We start from the raw sequence: 20,596 nt of genomic DNA, 5'->3' as shown, positions 1-20,596 counted from the left end.
GACCCAGTGGGAATTCCTGAAGAACATTAGACCGCAGGGAAGGAAGTGGCTTGTATAGTTGTTCACCGACATCCATAGCACTGGCACCATTTCAGACATCTGGTGTCAATCCAATTCAGTGGCACTGCCAAGTCAGGGAAACCTCTCGATGAGTCACCAGCCATGACTCATCACCTCATTCTCCATAACATACAAGGTACTGGGACACCTATTTTCGAATGGGCCCACCCATTGAAGCAGTGATTCCCCCTCAACAGGCAGATCTTTGCATGGAGTGACTGCTCCAGGCATCCAACACTGACCCGTCCCACTGAGGTTGGATTCCAGGAAAGCTGCAAGGCAGCTGTTGCATGCATTGGCCTCTTCTGCACTGGTAATGCGGTCAGGTATCTTCAGCATCCCCACTGTGTAAAAATCTCTGCAGTTTATTAATTCCACGAGCAGCAACCGACGACTCCCTGTGCACCTTGAAGATCAATCAGCCATTCGCAAGCTGATGCACACTGAATGCTTCGCTTCCCTCTGAATCAGGAAGGTGTTGTCAGATTCCAGAGGCATGTACAAAACCTAGATGGCCACTACACTGTGGTCCTAACTGGATGCTGTCCATTGGATGGACTTCTGACCTCACAATCTACCTCGTCATGGCCCTTTCACCCTGTTGTCTACCTGCCCTGCACTTTCTCTGTACCTGAAACATTTTATTCTGCATTCTGTTATTGCTTTTTCCTTGTACTGCCTCGATGTACTGATGTGATGAAATGATCTATATGGATGGCATACAAAACAAAGTTTTTCACTGTACCTCGGTACATGTGACAATAATAAACCAATTTACCAGTTTACAAGGTCCTGTCTGCCTTTCAGATACTTCTGGTACTATTCCAAGGAGAGTATTCCAATTCCATTAACCTAGGAAACAGTTTATTTATATAAAACATTAAATCAGGACATTGAGTACAGGAGTTGGGATGTTATGTTGAAGTTGTACAAGACATTGGTGAGGCTGAATTTAGAGTATTGTGTGCAGTTCTGGTCACCTACCTACAGGAAAGCTATCAATAAGCTTGAAAGAGTTCAGAGAAAATTTACAAGATTGTTGCCTGGACTTGAGGACCTGAGTTAAACGGAAAGGTTGAATAGGTTAGGGCTTTGTTCCCTGGAGTGCAGGAGAATGAGGGGAGATCTTATAGAGATATACAAAATCATGAGGGCCATAGATAGGGTGAATGCATGCAGGCTTTTTCCCCAAAGGTTGGGTGAGACTAGAACTAGAGGACATAGGTTTAGGGTGAAAGCTGAAATATTTAAGGGGAATCTGAGGAGGAACTTCTTCACTCAGAGGGTTGTGCAAGTGTGGAATGAGCTGCCAGCGGAAGTGGTGGATGTGGGTTCAATTGTAACATTTAAGAGAGGTTTGGATAGGTACATGGATGGGAGGGGTTTGGAGGGATATGGTCCAGGTGCAGGTAGATGGGACTAGGCAGAAGATTAGGTGGGCATGGATTTGATGGGCCGAAGGGCTTGTTTCTGTGCTGTAGTGCTCTATGACTCTATTAGTTCAGCCACATTTGGACGTCTGCATCCAATTCTAGGCACCAGAACTCAGAGGATGTTGAGTAGTTTCAGGACGAGGGCTTACATCATGAGGTGGGCTGCAGAAACTGGGGTTTTTAGAGGCTTGGAATGGATGATAGAGGTGAAGGGTTCAGCAAGACTAAACAGAAAGAGAGCCAGTGGGTGGAGAGGGGCTGATTCCTCAAGCTGGGGGGTTTGGAACTGTTGTCTTCTTTACTCAAACACTGGGTGTAGACGTCACTGACAACGCCAGCATTTGTTGACCATCCCTAATTTCCTTAATTCTGTATGACATAGAAAGAAGCCATTTGGCCCACTGGGTGTCTGCCAGCTCACAGAGCATTCCCATTCCCCACTAAGCTCCCCTGTAATTTATTCTCCTCACATCCCCACCAACTCCCTCCAGATTCTACCACTGACCTACACACTCGAGGCAGTTTACATTGACCAACTAACCTGCCATCCCAAGAGGCAGTTAAGAGTCAAACACACTGGTCTGACTGGGTAAGGATGGTGGATTTCTTACCTGAAGGAGAAGGTTAGGTGCCGCGCAGGTCGGTAGGGTTGTTAAGAAGACGTATGGTGTGTTGGCCTTCACTAGTCAGGGTATTGAGTTCAAGAGCCGCGAGGTGATGTTGCAGCTCTATAGAACTCTGGTCAGACCACACTTGGAGTATTGTGTTCAGTTCTGGTCGCCTCATTATAGGAAGGATGTGGAAGCTTTAGAGAGGGTGCAGAGGAGATTTACCAGGATGCTGCCTGGATTGGAGAGCATGTCTTATGAGGATAGGTTGAGCGAGCTATGGCTTTTCTCTTTGGAGAGGAGGAGGATGAGAGGTGAATTGATAGAGGTGTACAAGATGATTTTTCTGATGCATTCCTTTTCACTGTCACAATTTATCTCTCAGCTGGTTTTAACAGGCATTGGAAGTTCCTGTTGTTGTCAGAGCAGTTAAAGCACAGCAGCATGAGTGGGTGGGGAGACACGCAGCCACATGAACTTCCAGCCTTCCCAACAATGACCTGGGTGTTCTCACGGAAAGATCGCTAGCCCATCCTGCATTATACTCACAGCAGAATTGTTTACTAGTGGACAATTATCCCCTCTTGGATGAACATCTGGAATAACTGTTTAACCAGCAAGAGTTGGATTAGACAAGGAGAAACAACAAAGTTCAACACCACTGTTCTAATCCAAGCTTTTTTTCCAGAGTTACTTATGAGAGGCCAAAATAGATTTGCTTTCCTAAAGTAATCTTCATTAGGGGTGAAGTCATGCAACATTTGCTCTTTTACAGATGATTTTCTCATAGGAATGAAGGACTGAGACCTGGTAACACAACAGCAAACTTCGGATTCTGGTCTGCCGATGTCTTAATTTGTTTTCAACTGGGCTTTCTCTTTCACCTCACCCACCTTTACCCCATCCCGACTGTTGCCATATCACCTCTCCCCAAAAGCATCCAAAAATTCCTCTAGTTTTGGCCTCTTGCATTTCATGAAGTTCACCGTCCCACCACTGGCAGACATTCCTTCATTGACCTTGGTCCCAGTCTCTGGAATTCCCCTTTGCCTCTCTCCTTCCCTAAAGACCAAGCCAATGGACACTTGATCCGAAGCACCCCAGCATGCTGAATTATTCGATAATGGCAAGTTCTACTACATTGGAGGCGCAAGTTTTCGGAGCTGTAACCTCGGCAAATTAGTGCGCTCAGAGAGGACCTCTTTTAACAAACGCTACCATCACAAAACCACTGGAAGCTTCAATAGCATAGTCAACAGACTGTTCCACCTCCCTGGCGCTTCAGACCAATATATCGGCAGCACAGTGGCACAGATTTTTTTATGTTTTATTTACAGCGTGGTAACAGGCCCTTCCGGCCCAACAAGTCCGCGCCGCCCATTTTAAACCCAATTAACCTACCCGTACGTCTTTGTAATGTGGGAGGAAACCGGAGCACTCAGAGGAAACCCACGCAGACACGGGAGAACGTACAAACTCCTTACAGACAGTGACGGGAATTGAACCCCGATCACTGGCACTGTAATAGCGTTGCGCTAACCGCTACGCTACCGTGCGGTTAGTAGCTCTGCTTCCTCAACAGCTCCAGTGAACCGGGTTCAAACCTAATCTCTGATGCTGCCTGTGTGGAGTTTGCATGCTCTCCCTGTGACTGCATGGATTTCTCGCTGGTGCTCCGGTTTCCTCCCACATCCCAAAACTCTGCGGGTTGGTAGGTTAATTGGCTGCCGTACGTTGCCTCTAGTGTAGGTGGGTGGTAAAATGTGGGGGGAGTTAACGGGAATGTGGAATGTATGTAAGGAATGTTTGTAATGTACTGTGCTGCTGCTGTAAAGAGCTAATTATAATGGCATTATTACCATGTGTACGTATGTCCATGACAATAAACTTGAACTTGAATGTGGGCAAAAGAAAATAGGATTAGTATAGTATGGTATTAGCATAACAGTATAATATGGGTACTTGACAGTCCACATGGACTCAGTGGTCTGAAGCATCTGTTGAGGGCAGGCACGGTAGTGTAGCGGTTAGCGTAATGCTATTACAGTGCCAGAGACCCAGGTTCAATTCCAGCCACTGCCTGTAAGGAGTTTGTACGTTCTCCTCGTGTCCGCGTGGGTTTCCTCCGGTTGCTCTGGTTTCCTCCCACATTCCAAAGACGTATGGGTTAGGAAGTTGTGGGCGTGCTACGTTGGCGCTGGGAGTGCGGCGACACTTGCGGGCTGTGCCCTGAACACTCTATGCAAAAGATGCATTTCACTGTGTGTTTTGATGTATCTTATCTCTTTGACTTTCTTACCTCCTTTTGTGTTGTATCTCTCTATGAATCTCTATGATATCCAAAGCCACTGTCTATTAATTGATTGAATCAAATGAGCCGAAGGGTAATGTAATGGGAGTTAAAGGTTTTCTCACCAATGTTCCTTGGCAGCGGCTAACCATTGATCAATGAATGACACCTTATCATCACCGTCACTGAATGGGTCACTCTCATCTCCTGAGACAGCTGCTCCCTCACAACAGAAACAAAATCTGAGCTAGGTTTACACTTTGGGAAGTCAAATGTAAGGTGAAAGTACACAGTTCATGGCAGGACTCTTAGCAGTATTGATATACAGAGGGAAATTAAGGTTCAAGTCCATAGCGCACTGAAAGTGGCCACACAAGTAGGTAGAGTGGTAAAGAAGGTGTCTGGCATGCTTACCTTCACTGTTCGGGGCATTGAGTATAAGAGTCAGGAAGTCATGTTGCAGCTGTATAAAACTTTGGTTAGGCCGCACTTGGAGTATTGTGTGCAGTTCTGGTCGCCCCATTACAGGAAGGATGTGGAGGCTTTGGAAAGGGTGCAGAAGAGATTTACCAGGACGCTGCCTGGATTAGAAGGTATGAGCTATAAGGAGAGGTTGGGCTGTTTTCCCTGGAGCATCAGAGCTGAGGGGAGACCTGATAGAAGTTTATAAGATTATGAGAGGCAGAGATTGGAGAGACAGCCAGAATCTGGGTAGAAATGTCAAGTACTACAGGACACGCATTTAAGGTGAGAGGGGGAATGTTCAAAGGAGATGTGTGGGGCAACTTTTTCTTACGCAGAGAGTGGTGGGTGCCTGGAATGGGCTGCTGGGGGGAGTGATGGGAGGCAGATACGATAGTGGTGGTTAAGAGGCTGTTAGACATGAATATGCAGGGAATGGAGGGATGTGGATCATGTACAGGTAGAAGAGAATTCAGCATCGTGGTCAGCGCAGACGTTATGGGCTGTGCGTTCTACGTTCTATGTAGGTTGGTAACCTACCCTAAGATAGAAGCAGTCTGCACTAGCAAATGAGATGCTAAATGGAGGCTCTGTCTCTCTGTTAAAGCCCACGTACAAGATTCCCCTGCTACTTTTCAGAGAGAAAATCAATGCCTTCGCTAACATGCTTCATTCAACGACAACTGGGGAGCTTAACTGTTTATCACCAGGAAACTTGTGGGGCTTTGTTCTTTGTGAATTGGTGTTGTGTTGATCTACAAAAGAACAGTGACTATGCCAATTCATTTGCTGTCAAGGTCTCTGGCACATGCTGAGGATATGTAAATGATGTCATGGGACGATCTTACATACAGTCCCTGCAGAGGGGACCTAGGATTCCAGTTTGAATGCTGATGTGTAATTTTATGTTTATTTGTCTTTTCTCAGAAGACAGTCTCCCCGCCGGGACATTCCTTTCGCAAGGATCGTCCGTGGCAAGTTTCCATTGGAAAGTTTCAATTCTCCCAGACCAAGCCACACCCCAAATCCTTCTCAGGCAAATAGTCAAGGCCAAACACTTGCTTGTAGTGAAGAGCTGGGGATGACTTCTGCAAAAACACAAGGGTCCTGGTCTAACTTATGCTGAGAGATTCCCTAATATCTATCACTGTCCAATGATCACGTCAACACTTCAGATTCAGGCCTGGGCACCTAGCTCAGCAGAATGACATATCTGAAAATATATATTAAGAATGGGAAACCAGTCAAGCCCACTAATCTGCATTCCTACTCAAACAGATCACGGCTGATCGACATCATATCTCCAATTGTACCCTTTGGTTCTAAAATCCTTAATACCCTGAGTCCACTGACCAAGTTTTGATATTTTTGATTAACTCCCCCACTATGCCCAATCAAACAATTTTAAGAAAAAAAATACATTTATATAGCACCTAGAGATCTTTTTGGAGAACTGGTACATCAATTCAAATGCGCAGGAACGTAAGAAGCTGCAGAGAGTAGTGGACTCAGCCCAATACATCACAGGCACATCCCTCCCGACTATCAAAAGTATCTACAGGAGGTGCTGCCTCAAGAAGGCAACATCCGTCATCAAGGATCCCCACCGTCCGGGCCATGCCATCTTCTCACAGCTACCATCGGGCAGGAGGTACAGAAGCTTGAAGTCCCACAACACCAGGTTCAAGAACAGCTACTTCCCTTTAACTATTCAGTTCTTGAACCAACCGGCACAACCCTAATCACTACCTCAGTATAGCAACACTGTGATGACTTTGCACTACAATGGACTTTGTCATTTGCTCAAGTTGTGTTCTTTCTTGTATAATTTATGTTTTTCTTGTGAATGTTGTGTATCTGATGCTATGTACCTGTGATGCTGCTGCAAGTAAGCTTTTCATTGCACCTGCGCATACATGTACGTGACAATAAACTCGACTTTGATATCCCAGAGCAATTTAGGAAAAGAAAAAAATTGCATCTATACAGCACCCGGAGACCCTGGGATGTCCCAAAGTGCTTTGTAGTTACGGAAGTGGGGCACTAGTGCTGCCTCACAGCTTCAGCGAGCTGGGTTCGATACTGGCCTCGGGTGCTGTCGGTGTGGAGTTTGTGTGTGTTCCCTGGGTGCTCCGCTCTCTTCCCACAGCCCAAGGACAGGCCAGGAGGTTGAATAGTCAATGCAAGTTATCCCTTCATGCAGGTGGGCAGCAAGGGAACTGGAGGGAGGTGATGGACATGTGAGAGAGAACAGCTTATTGGGAATTAAGTGGCAGAATGAGGCAGATGGGAATGTGCTGAGAGCTGGCATAGACTCAATGGACCAAATAGCCTCCTTCTAGAATGTAGGGAAATATAAGAAATATGGCGCCAGAGTGTGGTGACTCGTTGCAGGCTGCTCTCTACAGATCTACTCATTACCCTTACTATAATCGTTCTACACTTTCAAATTTACATCAATGCACTCTGTACTAACCCAATGTAACTGCACTGTGTAATAAATTGACCTGTACGAACGGTATGCAAGACAAGTTTTTCACTGTACCTCAGTACAAGTGACAATAATAAGCCAATAACAATAAACCAATACCAAAATATGAAATAAGTACCTCACAGAGTCATACAGCACAGAAACAGGCCCTTTGGCCCATCAAGTCCATGTTGACCAACGACCATCCTACACTAATCCCGCTTTTTACTCTCCCCACATTCCTATCAACTCTCCCACTCCCAGATTCTAGCACCTACTTCCACGCTTAGGGCAACCTACAATGGCCAGTTAACCTCCCGACCCGCAGCCTTTGGGATGTGGGAGGGAACCGGAGCACCCGGGGGAAAACCACGCTGTCACAGGGAGAACGTGCAAATTCCACGCAGACAGCGCCCGAGGTCAGGATTTAACCCAGGACTCTGGAACTGTGAGGCAGCAGCACTACTGGCTGTGTCACTGCATTGTCTTTTAATGTTTCGAAATCTCCTCCAAGACATCTATGTAGTTTTGACCAGATGGTATCTTTTAGAGATAATTATAAAGTTAAGATATTTCCAAATCTTCACTACCGTTTATCTGGTTTTTAAGTTACAACCCCTTTGACATTGCATCTCCCATCTGATGAAATCTTAAACATAGAACATGGAACAGTACAACACAGGAACAGGCTCTTCAGCCCACGATGTTGTGCTGAACTAATTAAGCTAAAGACACCTATTCCCTTCTGTCTGCGCATGATCCATATCCCTCTTAAATGCCTCTATCGTATCTGCCTCCACCACCACCCCTGGCAGCACATTCCAGACACCCACCGCTCTCTGTGTAAAAAAACCTGCCCTGCACATCTCCTTCCCCCCCTCACCTTAAATGCATGCCCTCTAGTATTAGACATCTTGACCTTGGGAACAAGATACCAGCTGTTTACGCTATCTATGCCTCTCATAAATTTATAAACTTCTATCAGCTCTCCCCTCAGCCTCTGCTGCTCCAGAGAAAATAACCCAAGTTTGTTCAACCTCTCCCTATAGCACATGCCCTCTAATCCAGGCAGCATCCCAGTAAACCTCTTCTGCACCCTCTCCAAAGCCTCCACATTCTTCCTGTAATGGGGTGACCAGAATTAAATGCAATACTCCAGATGCAGCCTAACCAGAGTTTTATAAAGCTGCAGCGTAACTTCCTGACACTTGAACTGAATGCCTCAATTAATAAAGGCAAGCATGCCATTCACTTTCTTTGCCAATTTTCTTGAGCAGACTCTTGGGGTCATAGACAAGGCCAAAGAACAGGGTCTGCTGCTCCAGTTCTGCAGCCAAGACGTGCTGGAATAACGGACCCAGTCAGTCGGGACAGCAGCTGATTGGTGGGGCAGGAGGGTGGGTTGTTTGCAGGCTTCTGTGCTCCTTTTGCCATTTACTCTTGGCCTCGATGCATTCCTGAAGAGGCTTGAGGCACTCAGTATCTTCCTGGATACTCCTTTCCCATTTTGAGAACTCCAGACCAGGTATTCCCATGAATCCACCTCAGCTTGGGAGTGAACTTTGATGCCGATTTGCCTAGCAACCCTGGATTTGGAGAAGTGTTAGGTGAAAGTGTCAGTGGTACCTCCCTCTGTAACTGGATCCTTGCCTTTCTGACCAACAGACCGCAATCAGTGAGAATAGGCAGCAACATCTCCAGCACGATTATTCTCAACACTGGTACCCCACAAGGCTGCGTCCTCAGCCCTCTACTCTACTCCCTATACACTCATGACTGCATGGCCAGATTCTGCTCTAACTCCATCTACAAGTTTGCAGATGATACCACCATAGTGGGCTGTATCTCAAATAACGATGAGTCAGAGTACAGGAAGGAGATAGAGAGCTTAGTGACATAGTGTCTTGACAACAACCTTTCCCTCAATGTCAGCAAAACAAAAGAGCTGGTCATTGACTTCAGGAAAGGGGGCGGTGTACATGCACCTGTCTACATCAATGGTGCTGAGGTTGAGAGGGTTGAGAGCTTCGAGTTCCTTGGAGTGAACATCACCAATAGCCTGTCCTGGTCCAACCATGTAGACGCCACAGCCAACAAAGCTCACCAGTGCCTCTACTTCCTCAGGAGGCTAAAGAAATTTGGCATGTCCCCTTTGACCCTCACCAATGTTCATCGATGCACCATAGAAAGCATCCTATCTGGATGCATCATGGCTTGGTATGGCAACTGCTCTGCCCAGGACCGCAGAGAGTTGTGGACACAGCCCAGCTTGTCACAGAAACCAGCCTCCCCTCCATGGACTCTCTCTATAACTCTCGCTGCCTTGGTGAAGCAGCCAACATAATCAAAGACCCCACCCACCCGGGTCATTCTCTCTTCTCTCCTCTCCCATCAGGCAGAAGATACAGGAGCCTGAGGGCACGTACCACCAGGCTCAAGGACAGCTTCTATCCCACTGCGATAAGACAATTGAGTGGTTCCCTTATACATTAGATGGACTCTTGACCTCATAATCTACCTTGTTATAACCTTGCACCTTATTGTCTACCTGCAATGCACTTCCCTGTATCTGTGACACTTTACTCTGTACTACCTCAATGCACTCTGTACTACCTCAATGTATTTACACTGTGTAATGAATTGATCTGTACGAATGGTATGCAAGACAAGTTTTTCACTGTACCTTAGTACAAGTGACAATAATAAACCAAACCAAAAACCTCTCCTGTAGTTTTAGATGCCTGCTTTAGACAGTGCATGCCCTCCAAAGTGGGCATCACAGGTGGGACCTGCTGTCCAGTAGACAATGACCTTAGTGCTGGTTCTTCACTCTTTTCTTCAGGGAGAATAGGGGACTGGAGGTGGCAGTAAATTTCATCATCTACGTCTGCCTTTGCTGGGAGGTAGCTCTCTATATAATTCATCAGCTGTCTTAGCCACGGGTCTGTAGAGTATTCTTGAGTCTGACTCAGAAGACTCTGAATACAGGGCTCACAATGTTTTAGCTGACAATCTTAGAGCAGTACTGAGGGAGTGCAGTACCATCAAGGGTGCTGCCTTTAAGACGAGATGTTAACTCAGGTCCTGTCAGATGGATGTAAAAGATCTCAAAGCCACCCTGATTTATGAAAGGGATGTGTTCTTTGAAAACATTTCATTAAGCAAAATTTCATAAATTTGGTGCGTAACCAAAGACTTTTGCAGATTTCTACAAATGTACGGTGGAGAGCATTCTGACTGGTTGCATCACCGCCTGGTATGGAGGCTCCAATGTGCAGAATGGCAAGAGGCTGCAGAGGGTTGTAGACTCATCCAAATCCATTACGGGCTCAATGGCAGAGAGGGTTTTGAGAATACGGGCAGGTATGGTAGTGTAGTGGTTAGCGTAATGCTATTACAGCGCCAGCGACCCGGGTACAATTCTGGCCGCTGTCTGTAATGAGTTTGTACGTTCTCCCCGTGTCTGCATGGGTTTCCTCCGGGTGCTCCAGTTTCCTCCCACATTCCAAAAGACATGCGGGTTAGGAAGTTGTGGGCATGCTATGTTAGCACCGGAAGCATGGCAACACTTGTGGGCTGCCCCAGAACACTCTACGCAAAAGATGCATTTCACTGTGTATTTCTATGTACATGTGACTAATAAAGATATCTTCAAGAGGCGGTGCCTCAAGAAGGCAGCATCCATCATTAAGGACCCTCACCATCCGGGACATGCCCTCTTCTTGTTCTATCATCGGGGAGGAGGTACAGGAGCCTGAAGACCCACACTCAATGTTTCAGGAACAGCTTCTTCCCCTCCGCCATCAGATTTATGAATGGTCCATGAACCCATGAACACTACCTCATTATTCCCCTTTTGCACTATTTCTTTATTTTTGTAACTTATAGTAACTTTTATGTCTTTATGTCTTGCACTGTACTGCTGCCACAAAATAAGAAATTTCATGACATATGTCAGTGATAATAAACCTGATTCAGATTCAGACTCTGACATGTGGCATTTGGTGTACTGCATTCCTTTCTGTGGAGAGTGGAGTGTTATTCGTTCTAAGGGAAGTAGATTTGTAAATCAAAGATTCATACCCCATTGTCAATGGTATTAAAACAAAAACTTGCAAATCGAACATCCGTAAATTGGGGAATTACTGTGTTAGGAAAGTGAGTGGGGTGTAGGTGGGGAGATCTCCCCTTGTACTGTTTTGTCCTCAGTCAACTTTACCACAAAATACTCATTATTAGGTCGTTGTCACCTTGTAGTTTGTGGGGGCTTGCTGTGGACAAATTGGCTGTCACGTTATAATAGTGAGTGAATGGGATAAAAAAGCGATGTCCTTTGACTGTGAAAGGTATCTCTCTTTTATCTTAAACTTCTCAATAAGATTGTCTACATTCCAATAAAAAACTATCTTGCTCTCAGCACCAGTTTCAGTCTGGTGAGTCTTCCCTCCAAGGTCAAACTACACCTCCTGAGGAGCAGCTTACACACCTGCGCTCTGTCCATAACCGCGACCTGCATCTCCCCATTGCCAGTCACTTCAACTCCACCACCACCACCACCCCCCACCCCACACTATCACTGATATGTCAGTCCTCGGCCTCCTCCACTGCCAGGAGAATTCCAAGCGCAAACTGGAGGAACAGCACTTCATCTTCTTTCTTGGAACCTTGCAGCCTAACGGCATGAACATTGAATTCTCCCACTTTAGGTAATCCCCACCCCCCTTCCCCATACTCCCCCCCCCCCCCCCCCACCATGCTTCTCTTCTTCCCTTTCCTAGCCTATCTTTTTTTTCCTTCTCTCCTTACCTTTGACCCACCCCCCGGTGGATCTGCTCTCCCCTCCTCCTCCACACCTGCCCATCACTATCTCTTACCTGCATCTACCTATCACCACCTTGTACCCACCCTGCCCCCCCTCTTTTGTCCACCTATCACTGCTCTGCTTTTCCCTCCTATATATTGGGCTTCCCCTTTTCCCATCTTCAGTCTTGAGGGAGGGTCCTGACCTGAAACGTTGACCCCCTGCTTTTCACCACGGCCTGCTGAGTTCCTCCAGCATCATCATTGTTTTCAACTAAATGTACCAGGGCAGCAACAACTGAGCATTGTTTCCTATTCTGGTAAGCACACCACTACAGGAAGGACTCAGCCGAAGCAGAGAATTGCAAGGATACTGCCTGGGTTGGAGATTTATAGTTACGGCAAGAGACATGGAGTAGGCTTGGTCTATTTTCTTTGGAACTAGGGGATAGATTTAGTGGCATATTAAGGGTCTGGGTAGAGTAGATAGGAAGATGTCTTACAGTGGTAGTGTTGCTGTCTCACAGCTCCAGAGATTTGGGTTCAATTCTGACCTCCTGTCTTATCAATGCTGTACTTCTGTGTGGGTTCTTATGACCATATGGGTTTCCTCCGGGTGCTCTGGTTTCCTCCCACAGCCCAAAGACCTGCAGATTGGGATTTATGCCTAGTGTGTGGTAGAAGTTTAGGTGGAGTTGATGGAACGTGTGGAGAATAACATGGGATTAGTGTAATTTGCTGCTTGATGGACTTAATGAGCCCGTTTCTGTGCTGTATGATGCCATGACCCATTTTCCTTTGCAGAGCTCAATAAGTAGAAGTTTGTTCTACCCAGGGAGTCTGGAACTCACTGCCTGAAAGGAGGGTATTCATCCCATACTTGGAATGAGGGAATGATGAACTGCAAACTACAGTACTGTGGACTCAGAACTGGGAATGGGGATGAAATTGACCAGCATGGACATGATGGGCCAAATGGCCTCTTGCTGTGCTGTAAATTTTTTTGCCACCCTGCGGCCAATCAGGACTCCCAACATCTTACGCTGAATCTTACACTGTGGTTTAGACAACGTCAGCAATGCCACTGGAACACCTCAATGTCTACCTGGGTCTGGCCTCTCCATCCTGCAGATAACGTCAGAGTCACATGGGCTGCTGTCCTCTGCTGTTTGGAAGGCGGTAATGATTTCGTTGAAGTAATTAAAGTACTGTTTGGGCTCCAAGTTGGATTTTTCACAATTGAATTCCGATTCATCCACGTAATCCTGCACCAAAACAACAAGAACATTAATTGGACTCCAAGTGTGTCTGGATACTATCTGGATGTATCCTATCTGGATGTATCACGGCTTGGTACGGCAACTGCTCTGCCCAGGACTGCAAGAAACTGTAGAGAGTTGTGGACACAGCCCAGTGCATCACGGACACCAGCCTCCCCTCCTTGGACTCTGTCTTTACCTCTCGTTGTCTTGGTGAAGTAGCCAGCATAATCAAAGACCCCACCCACCCAGGACATTCTCTCTTCTCTCCTCTTCCATCGGGTAGAAGGTACAGGTGCCTGAGGGTATGTACCACCAGGCTTAAGGATGGCTTCTACCCCACTGATAAGACTACTGAATGGTTCCTTTATACAATTAGATGGACTATGACCTCACGATCTACCTTGTTGTGACCTTGCACCTTATTGCACTGCAATTTCTCTGTAGCTGTGACACTTTACTCTGTACTGTTACTGTTTTTACCTGTACTACCTCAATGCACTCTGTACTAACTCAATGTAACTGCACTGTGTAATGAATTGACCTGTACGATCGGTATGCAAGACAAGTTTTTCACTGTACCTCTGTACAAGTGACAATAATAAACCAATATCAATACCAATACAACTTTTATTATATCGATATCATTTGCAGGGATGTGTCCTAGCACTGTGTCAAATCAATTACAGAATTACAGCTTTGGACCATGAAGTGAGGGGAACATCTAAAAGTTCCCCTGGAGACACAAAAATTCTGCAGATGCTGGAATCTGGAGCAATACACACAAAGTGCTGGAGGAACTCAGCAGGTTAGGCAGCATCTGTGGAGGGAAATAAATGGTCGACGTTACGGGCCGAGACCCTTCACCAGGACTGGAAAGGAAGAGGGCAGAAGCCAGAATAAGAAGGTGGGGGGAGGGGGAGGAGCACACGCAGGCAGGGGACAGGTGAATCCAGGTGAGAGGGGGAAGGTAGGTGGGTGGGGTGGGGGGGGGGGGAGATTTAATAAGCTGAGAGGTGATAGGTAGAAGAGGCAAAGGGCTGAAGGAGAAGGAATCCAGTAGGAGAGGACAGTGGACCATGGGATAAAGGAGGGGAGGAGAGGAGATGGGCAGGCTCATCTAAATGGATTTTAAGGGTATATTTTCTGATGACTGTATCCCGGCTAGTTTGTGAACCCAGACTCCAACCTGCATGATCTGGGCCTGTGTGCATGCACCCGTATCCAGTCCCAGGCCTGTGTGCGTGCACCCGTATCCAGACCCAGGCCTGTGTGCGTGCACCCGTATCCAGACCCAGGCCTGTGTGCGTGCATCCGTATCCAGTCCCAGGCCTGTATGCGTGCACCCGTATCCAGACCCAGGCCTGTGTGCGTGCACCCGTATCCAGACCCAGGCCTGTGTGCGTGCACCCGTATCCAGACCCAGGCCTGTGTGCGTGCACCCGTATCCAGTCCCAGGCCTGTGTGCGTGCACCCGTATCCAGACCCAGGCCTGCGTGCGTGCACCCGTATCCAGTCCCAGGCCTGCGTGCGTGCACCCGTATCCAGACCCAGGCCTGCGTGCGTGCACCTGTATCCAGACCCAGGCCTGTGTGCATGCCAAACCTAAGCCAAAAATTTCCAGGGATGAGGGTGCTCACAACATCCAGGGCTGTGCAAGCACCGATCACAGTCTGTGGGACTGTGAGCACATTTCCAGTAGTGGGAGAGTCTCGGACCAGAGGGCACAGCCTCAGAATAAAAGGACGTCCCTTTAGAACAGAGATGAGGAGGAATCTCTTTCGCCAGAGGGTGGTGAATCTGTGGAATTCATTGCCATGGGTGGCTGTGGAAGCCAAGTCATTGGGTATATCTAAAGCGGAAGTTGATAGGTTCTTGATTAGTGAGGGCGTCAAATGTTACGGGGAGAAGGCAGGAGAATGGGGTTGAGAGGGAAAAATAAACCAACCATGATCCAATGGCGGAGCAGACTCAATGGGCCAAATGGCCTAATTCTGCTCCTATGCCTTAAGGTTTTATAGGCCAGAGAAAGTTCCAGGGTGCACCTTTGTTTATTGGGCTTAGAAATGTTGGAGGTCAGGGTAGAATGGCAAAAGGTCAGCCAATGAATCGTCCAGGTTGACATCCCCTGAACCTGGTGCAAGCCCTGCTGACTGCAGAGAACCAGTTCCTAACCCTCTGATTAATGGTCTGCATCAGCGCCTCTTGCAGCCCAGCATGTCTCCGACTACTGCGCGCACTCAGTCAGTACTGTCGTGGCTCCGTGTTGTTCACCTGAACGAGCTGTCAACAAAACAGCCTTCACTGAAGGCAGTCAACACCCAGCTCACAGCAGTGGCACATTGCATCAAAAGTCAAAACACATGATCTACACAGTTCTTAAAAAGGTACGTGCATACACGGGCAACCCCCCCATTATGGGGCGGTGGCGTTTGTAGAAAACGGTCCACATTGTGATTTTTCGGAATCGCGAAGCTGTGTGATCAGTGCGTGTTTCAAGAAATGTGAAATGAATAGAAATAAACTTTGTGTTTACTTAGTTACTTTTTACACATAAATTTTGGAGGAGTCAATTTTTATCCTGTATCCCAGATTATTTGTTAGTCTTTTTGTGAATTCTATAAGGACAAATTTCTATTACCCAACATGCTGTTACACGGGACTTAACACTGTTTCCCCTGACATGTAACAACCCCGTTCAAACCATTAATATTCATGAAATTATATGATAAACCAATCATTTATAGAGACATTTTTGCATAGTTTTTATGTTTAGTAAATTAAGACATTTAAAGTTTAGTTATGGAGAAACAAAGGACTGCAGATGCTGGAATCTAGATGAAAAACACGATGATGCTGGAGGAACTCAGCAGGCCAGGCAGCATCTGTGGAGAGAAGCAGGCAGTCAATGTGAACCTGAAACAATGACCACCTGATTTTCTCCACGGATGCTGCCTGGCCTGCTGAGTTACCCCAGCATCATGGTGTTTTTCATCAAAGTTTAGTTATGACCTCTTAACTACAGACTACACAAAGCTTAACATCGACAATGCCCATTCCAGACACAGATAACCCCCACATATCATCTCTCCAAATAAGTTTCAAATATAACTAATCTCACATCCTGTTTTGCCACCCTTAACCTTAACTTTACAGGAACATCTAAACAGCAACTATATATGGGCTAATAATATTCATTAACTATTAACACATTTCAGGTACTAGAGGACGTGCATTTAAGGTGAGGGGGGAAGTTTAAAGGAGATGTGCGAGGCAAGTTTTTAACACAGAGAGTGGTGGGTGCCTGGAAGGGGCTGCCAGGGCTAGTGGTGGAAGCAGATATGATAGTGGTGTTTAAGAGGCTTTTAGACAGACTTATGTGCAGGCAGAAGTGATTTAGTTTAATTTGGCATCATGTTCAGCACAGACATTGTGGGCCGAAGGGCCTGTTCCTGTGCTGTACTGTTCTACGTTCTATGTTCAGTTAATAGATAATTCAATTATACATAGAGTCATACAGCACAGAAACAGGCCCTTCAGCCCAACTGCTCAATGCCGACCAAGATTCCTAAGTTAGTCCCATTTCTCTGCATTTGACCCTTGTCCCTCTAAACCTTTTCTTTCCATGTACTTGTCCAAATGTCTTCTAAACGATGTTAATGTACATGCCTCAACCACTTCCTGTGGCCATGTATGGACCACCCTCTTGGTGAAAAAGTTGCCCCTCAGGTTCCTATTGAATCTATCCCCTCTCACCTTACGTATTCCATCTAGTTCTTGATTCCCCAACCCTGAGAAAAAGACTGTGCACACCTACCCTATCTATGCCCCTCATGATTTTATACAGCTCTAGAAAATCACCCCTCATTCTCCTACGATCCGTTGAATAAAGTCCCATCCTGCTCAACCCCTCTCTGTAATTTAGTCTCTCGAATCCTGGTAATCTCTTTCCAGATTAACAGCATCTTTCCTCTAGCAGGATGACCAAAACTAGACACAATATTCCAAGTGCGGCCTCACCAACATGGTTTTCAGTGTGTTGATAAATACCATAACTGCCTCTGCTGTAGGCTGAGCATTGCCCACCTACACAAAAGGATGTTTTGTTAGTAAGTCATTCCTGTCCTTCACCATAGAGAACAACACAAATGTTCAGGGTGACTAATCTGGGATATTGGTGCTGAAGGGAATAGCATGACTGCAGCCAAGTGTGTGGTAAACAGGGAACATTGTCTCCTCAGTAAAGCAGTTGTGGCAGCAGTCCACGTACACGGTGGATATGTCAGGGAGCCTGAGAAATGGAGTTTAATTCGGATGTGTGAGGAGTTGCATTTCAGGAAGAAAAATGAGAGGAGGCCTTTCACAGTGAATGGTAGGGCCCTGGGGAGTATTGTAGAACTGAGTGACCTAGGAGTCCAAGCACATGGTTCCCTGAAAGTGGTGTCGCAGGCAGACACGGTGGTGAAGAAGGCTTTTGGTAGGCTGGCCTTCGTCAGTCAGGGAATTTGGTACAGGACTTGGGATGTTATTGTTGCAGTACAAGACATGGGTGAGGCCGTGTTTGGAATATTGTGTTCACCTTTTGTCACTGTTTACTTCCAGTTTTAGTCACCTGCTGGAAAGATGCTGTTAAGCTGGAAAGAGCGCAGAGGAGATTTATGAGGATATTGGCTGGACTAGAGGAACTGACTTATAGAAAGAGATTGAGCAGGTTGGGACATTTTCATTGGAGTGTAGGAAAATGAGGGGTTATCTTATGGAGGTGTATAAAATCATGAGGGTCATATACAGAGTGAATGCACTCAGTCTTTTTCCCAGGGTTGGGGAATCAAGAACTAGAGGGCATAGGTTTAAGGTGAGAGGGGAGAGATTTAATAAGAACCTGAGGGGTAACTTTTTCACCCAGAGGGTGGTCAGTATATGGAATGAGCTGCCAGAGGAAGTGGTTGAGGCAGGTACATTAACAGCATTTAAAAGGTACTTGGACAGGTACATGGATAGGAAAGGTTTAGAGGGATATGAACCAAATGTGGGCAAATGGGACAAGCTTAGGTGGGTACCTTGGTCAGCATGGACCAGATGGGCCAAAGGGTCTGTTTCTGTGCTGGATGACTCTATTGAACATTGGATCACTGGAGTACCTCTTCTCTCCATCCTGGACATCTACAACACAAGATGCACCCGCAAGGCCTGCAGAATCACAGATGACCCCTCTCATCCCTCCCACGACCTATTTGTCCCACTGCCGTCTGGCAAGCGGTACTGGAGCATCCGGGCCAGAACTACTAGACTGTACAACAGTTTTTCCCCCAGGCTGTCAGGCTCCTGAATACCCTGGAGGCAGTCTCAGACAAATGCCGTGTCAAAAGTCCTGGTTTGCACAACGGTGCATGAGAACTTTGGCCGCTGCTGAACATGTTTATACAATTAGTGCAACACACTGAGTTCTGTATTTTCTTTGTCCAACTCGGGTTTGCACAAACTCTGCACTAATTTTGTATCCTGTATATACCATTTTTTGCACTATTTGTGCTTGCACAATTTTTCTGTCTACGTTTATTTTATGTTCTCTGTTTTATGTATGTCCTCTGTTGTGAGAGTCTGGGGGAAACGACATTTCATTCCACCATGTGTTTTACAGCATATGGGGCAATGACAATAAAGTAACTTGAACTTGAACTTGAAATCCCCTGAGAGACACTAACTGTGGACTGCTTTTCTTGTCTCAGTGCAGGAGAAAGGTGGAGAGTGGTACACAGTCAGGGGATGAACAAAAATCAGGATCAATAACCTCAGGCAATTTCCCATCTCATCCACCCAACCACCCATCCCTGAGACCACCCACTGCCCACCGGTAGTGGACATCAGGCCAAAACATATACCTTACCTTCCCATCTTCAGACAGACAGTTGTGAATGCCATCCAGAATCCGGTGGAGATTCTCGATAATTAAATAATTCGACGAATTCTTGGCAAACTTTTCTAAAAGAGCATCCAAGCTGAAGGACATTTCAGGCACTGTTAGATGCAGCCAACACGTATCAGTCTGCAGGGGAAAATTAATGAACAGATTACCCAACGCTAAGACAACGTAATGTGAGAGAGAGCTGGGGTGAGACGGAATTGACCAGAATATACAGGGACCTGCCAATGATATACATGAAGAAGGCATGCCAGCGGCTCTATTTCATTAAGAGTTTGAGGAGATTCGGTACGTCACCAAAGATTCTTATGAATTTCCACAGATCTATGGTGGAGAGCATTCTGACTGGTTGCATGACAGCCTGGTACGGAGGCTCCAATGCACAGGATTGAAAGAGGCTGCAGAGGGTTGTAGACTCAGCCAGCTCCATCATGGGCACAACCCTCCCTCCCGTCAAGGATATCAACAAGAGGCAGTTCCTCAAGAAGGCGGCATCCATCACTAAGGACCCTCACCACCTTCTTCTCATTAGTCCCATTATAGAGGAGGTACAGGACCCTAAAGATCCACACTCAATGTTTCAGGAACAGCTTCTTCCCCTCTGCCATCAGATTTCTGAACGGTCCATGAACCCATGAACACTGCCTCATTATTCCCGTTTCTTTTGCACTATTTATTTATCTTGTCATTTATATTAGTTTTATGTCTTTGCACTGTACTGCTGCCACAAAACAACAAATTTCACGTCATCTAAGTCAGTGATAATAAATCTGATTCTGAATTGAGTTCATCCTGATGTTAAACCAAAGCAGCTAATCTACACACAAGAATGAAATCTTCTGGAGCTGTAAAGCATTGGACAGCACAGTTGTGTAGCTAGTAGAGCTGCCATCCCATAGCTCCAGTGTTCAATCCTGACCTCAGGTGCTGTTTGCATGTTCTCCCTGTGACCGTGTGGGTTTCCCCGGGTGCTCCAGTTTCCTTCCCACGTCCCAAAGACGTGCGGGTTGGTAGGTTAATTGGCCGCTGTAAGTTGCTCTTAGTGTGTCGTTGAGTGGTAGGATCTGGGGGGGGGGAGTTCTTTCTCGAGTCACTCAGCCATTCTCCCTCTGACCATCTAGCTCTCAACCTTCACCGAATTCATTACTTGGCTCAAGGAATATACCTCCTCGGACTCTGTAGTGGCCAGCCAATGTAAATAAAGCCATTGTACATGTATGTGGCAGCCCTGGAACCTGTTTTTGCTTTTGATGCTTTCCTCGTCTTGCAACTGAAAAGTTAACCCATTGTT

At 46.5% G+C, this 20,596-nt stretch overlaps 1 protein-coding gene across 2 annotated transcripts in view; it reads right to left on the bottom strand.

Moving 5' to 3' along the window:
• Positions 1-20,596, bottom strand: part of kitlga (kit ligand a) — a 114,784-nt gene that overhangs the window by 43,077 nt on the left and 51,111 nt on the right. For both annotated transcript variants that reach the window (XM_052029831.1, XM_052029832.1), the window contains exons 4-5: positions 19,270-19,428; positions 13,229-13,388 (exon numbers count right to left, since the gene is read on the bottom strand). In XM_052029831.1, coding sequence (XP_051885791.1) covers positions 13,229-13,388; positions 19,270-19,428 — 319 coding nt within the window. The remainder of the gene's footprint in view (positions 1-13,228; positions 13,389-19,269; positions 19,429-20,596) is intronic.

Source organism: Pristis pectinata, chromosome 15 (genome assembly GCF_009764475.1).
Source record: "Pristis pectinata isolate sPriPec2 chromosome 15, sPriPec2.1.pri, whole genome shotgun sequence".
Taxonomy (NCBI): Eukaryota; Metazoa; Chordata; class Chondrichthyes; order Rhinopristiformes; family Pristidae; genus Pristis; species Pristis pectinata.
Note: the sequence above shows the minus strand (reverse complement) of the source record. Positions and strands in the feature narration are given on the sequence as shown.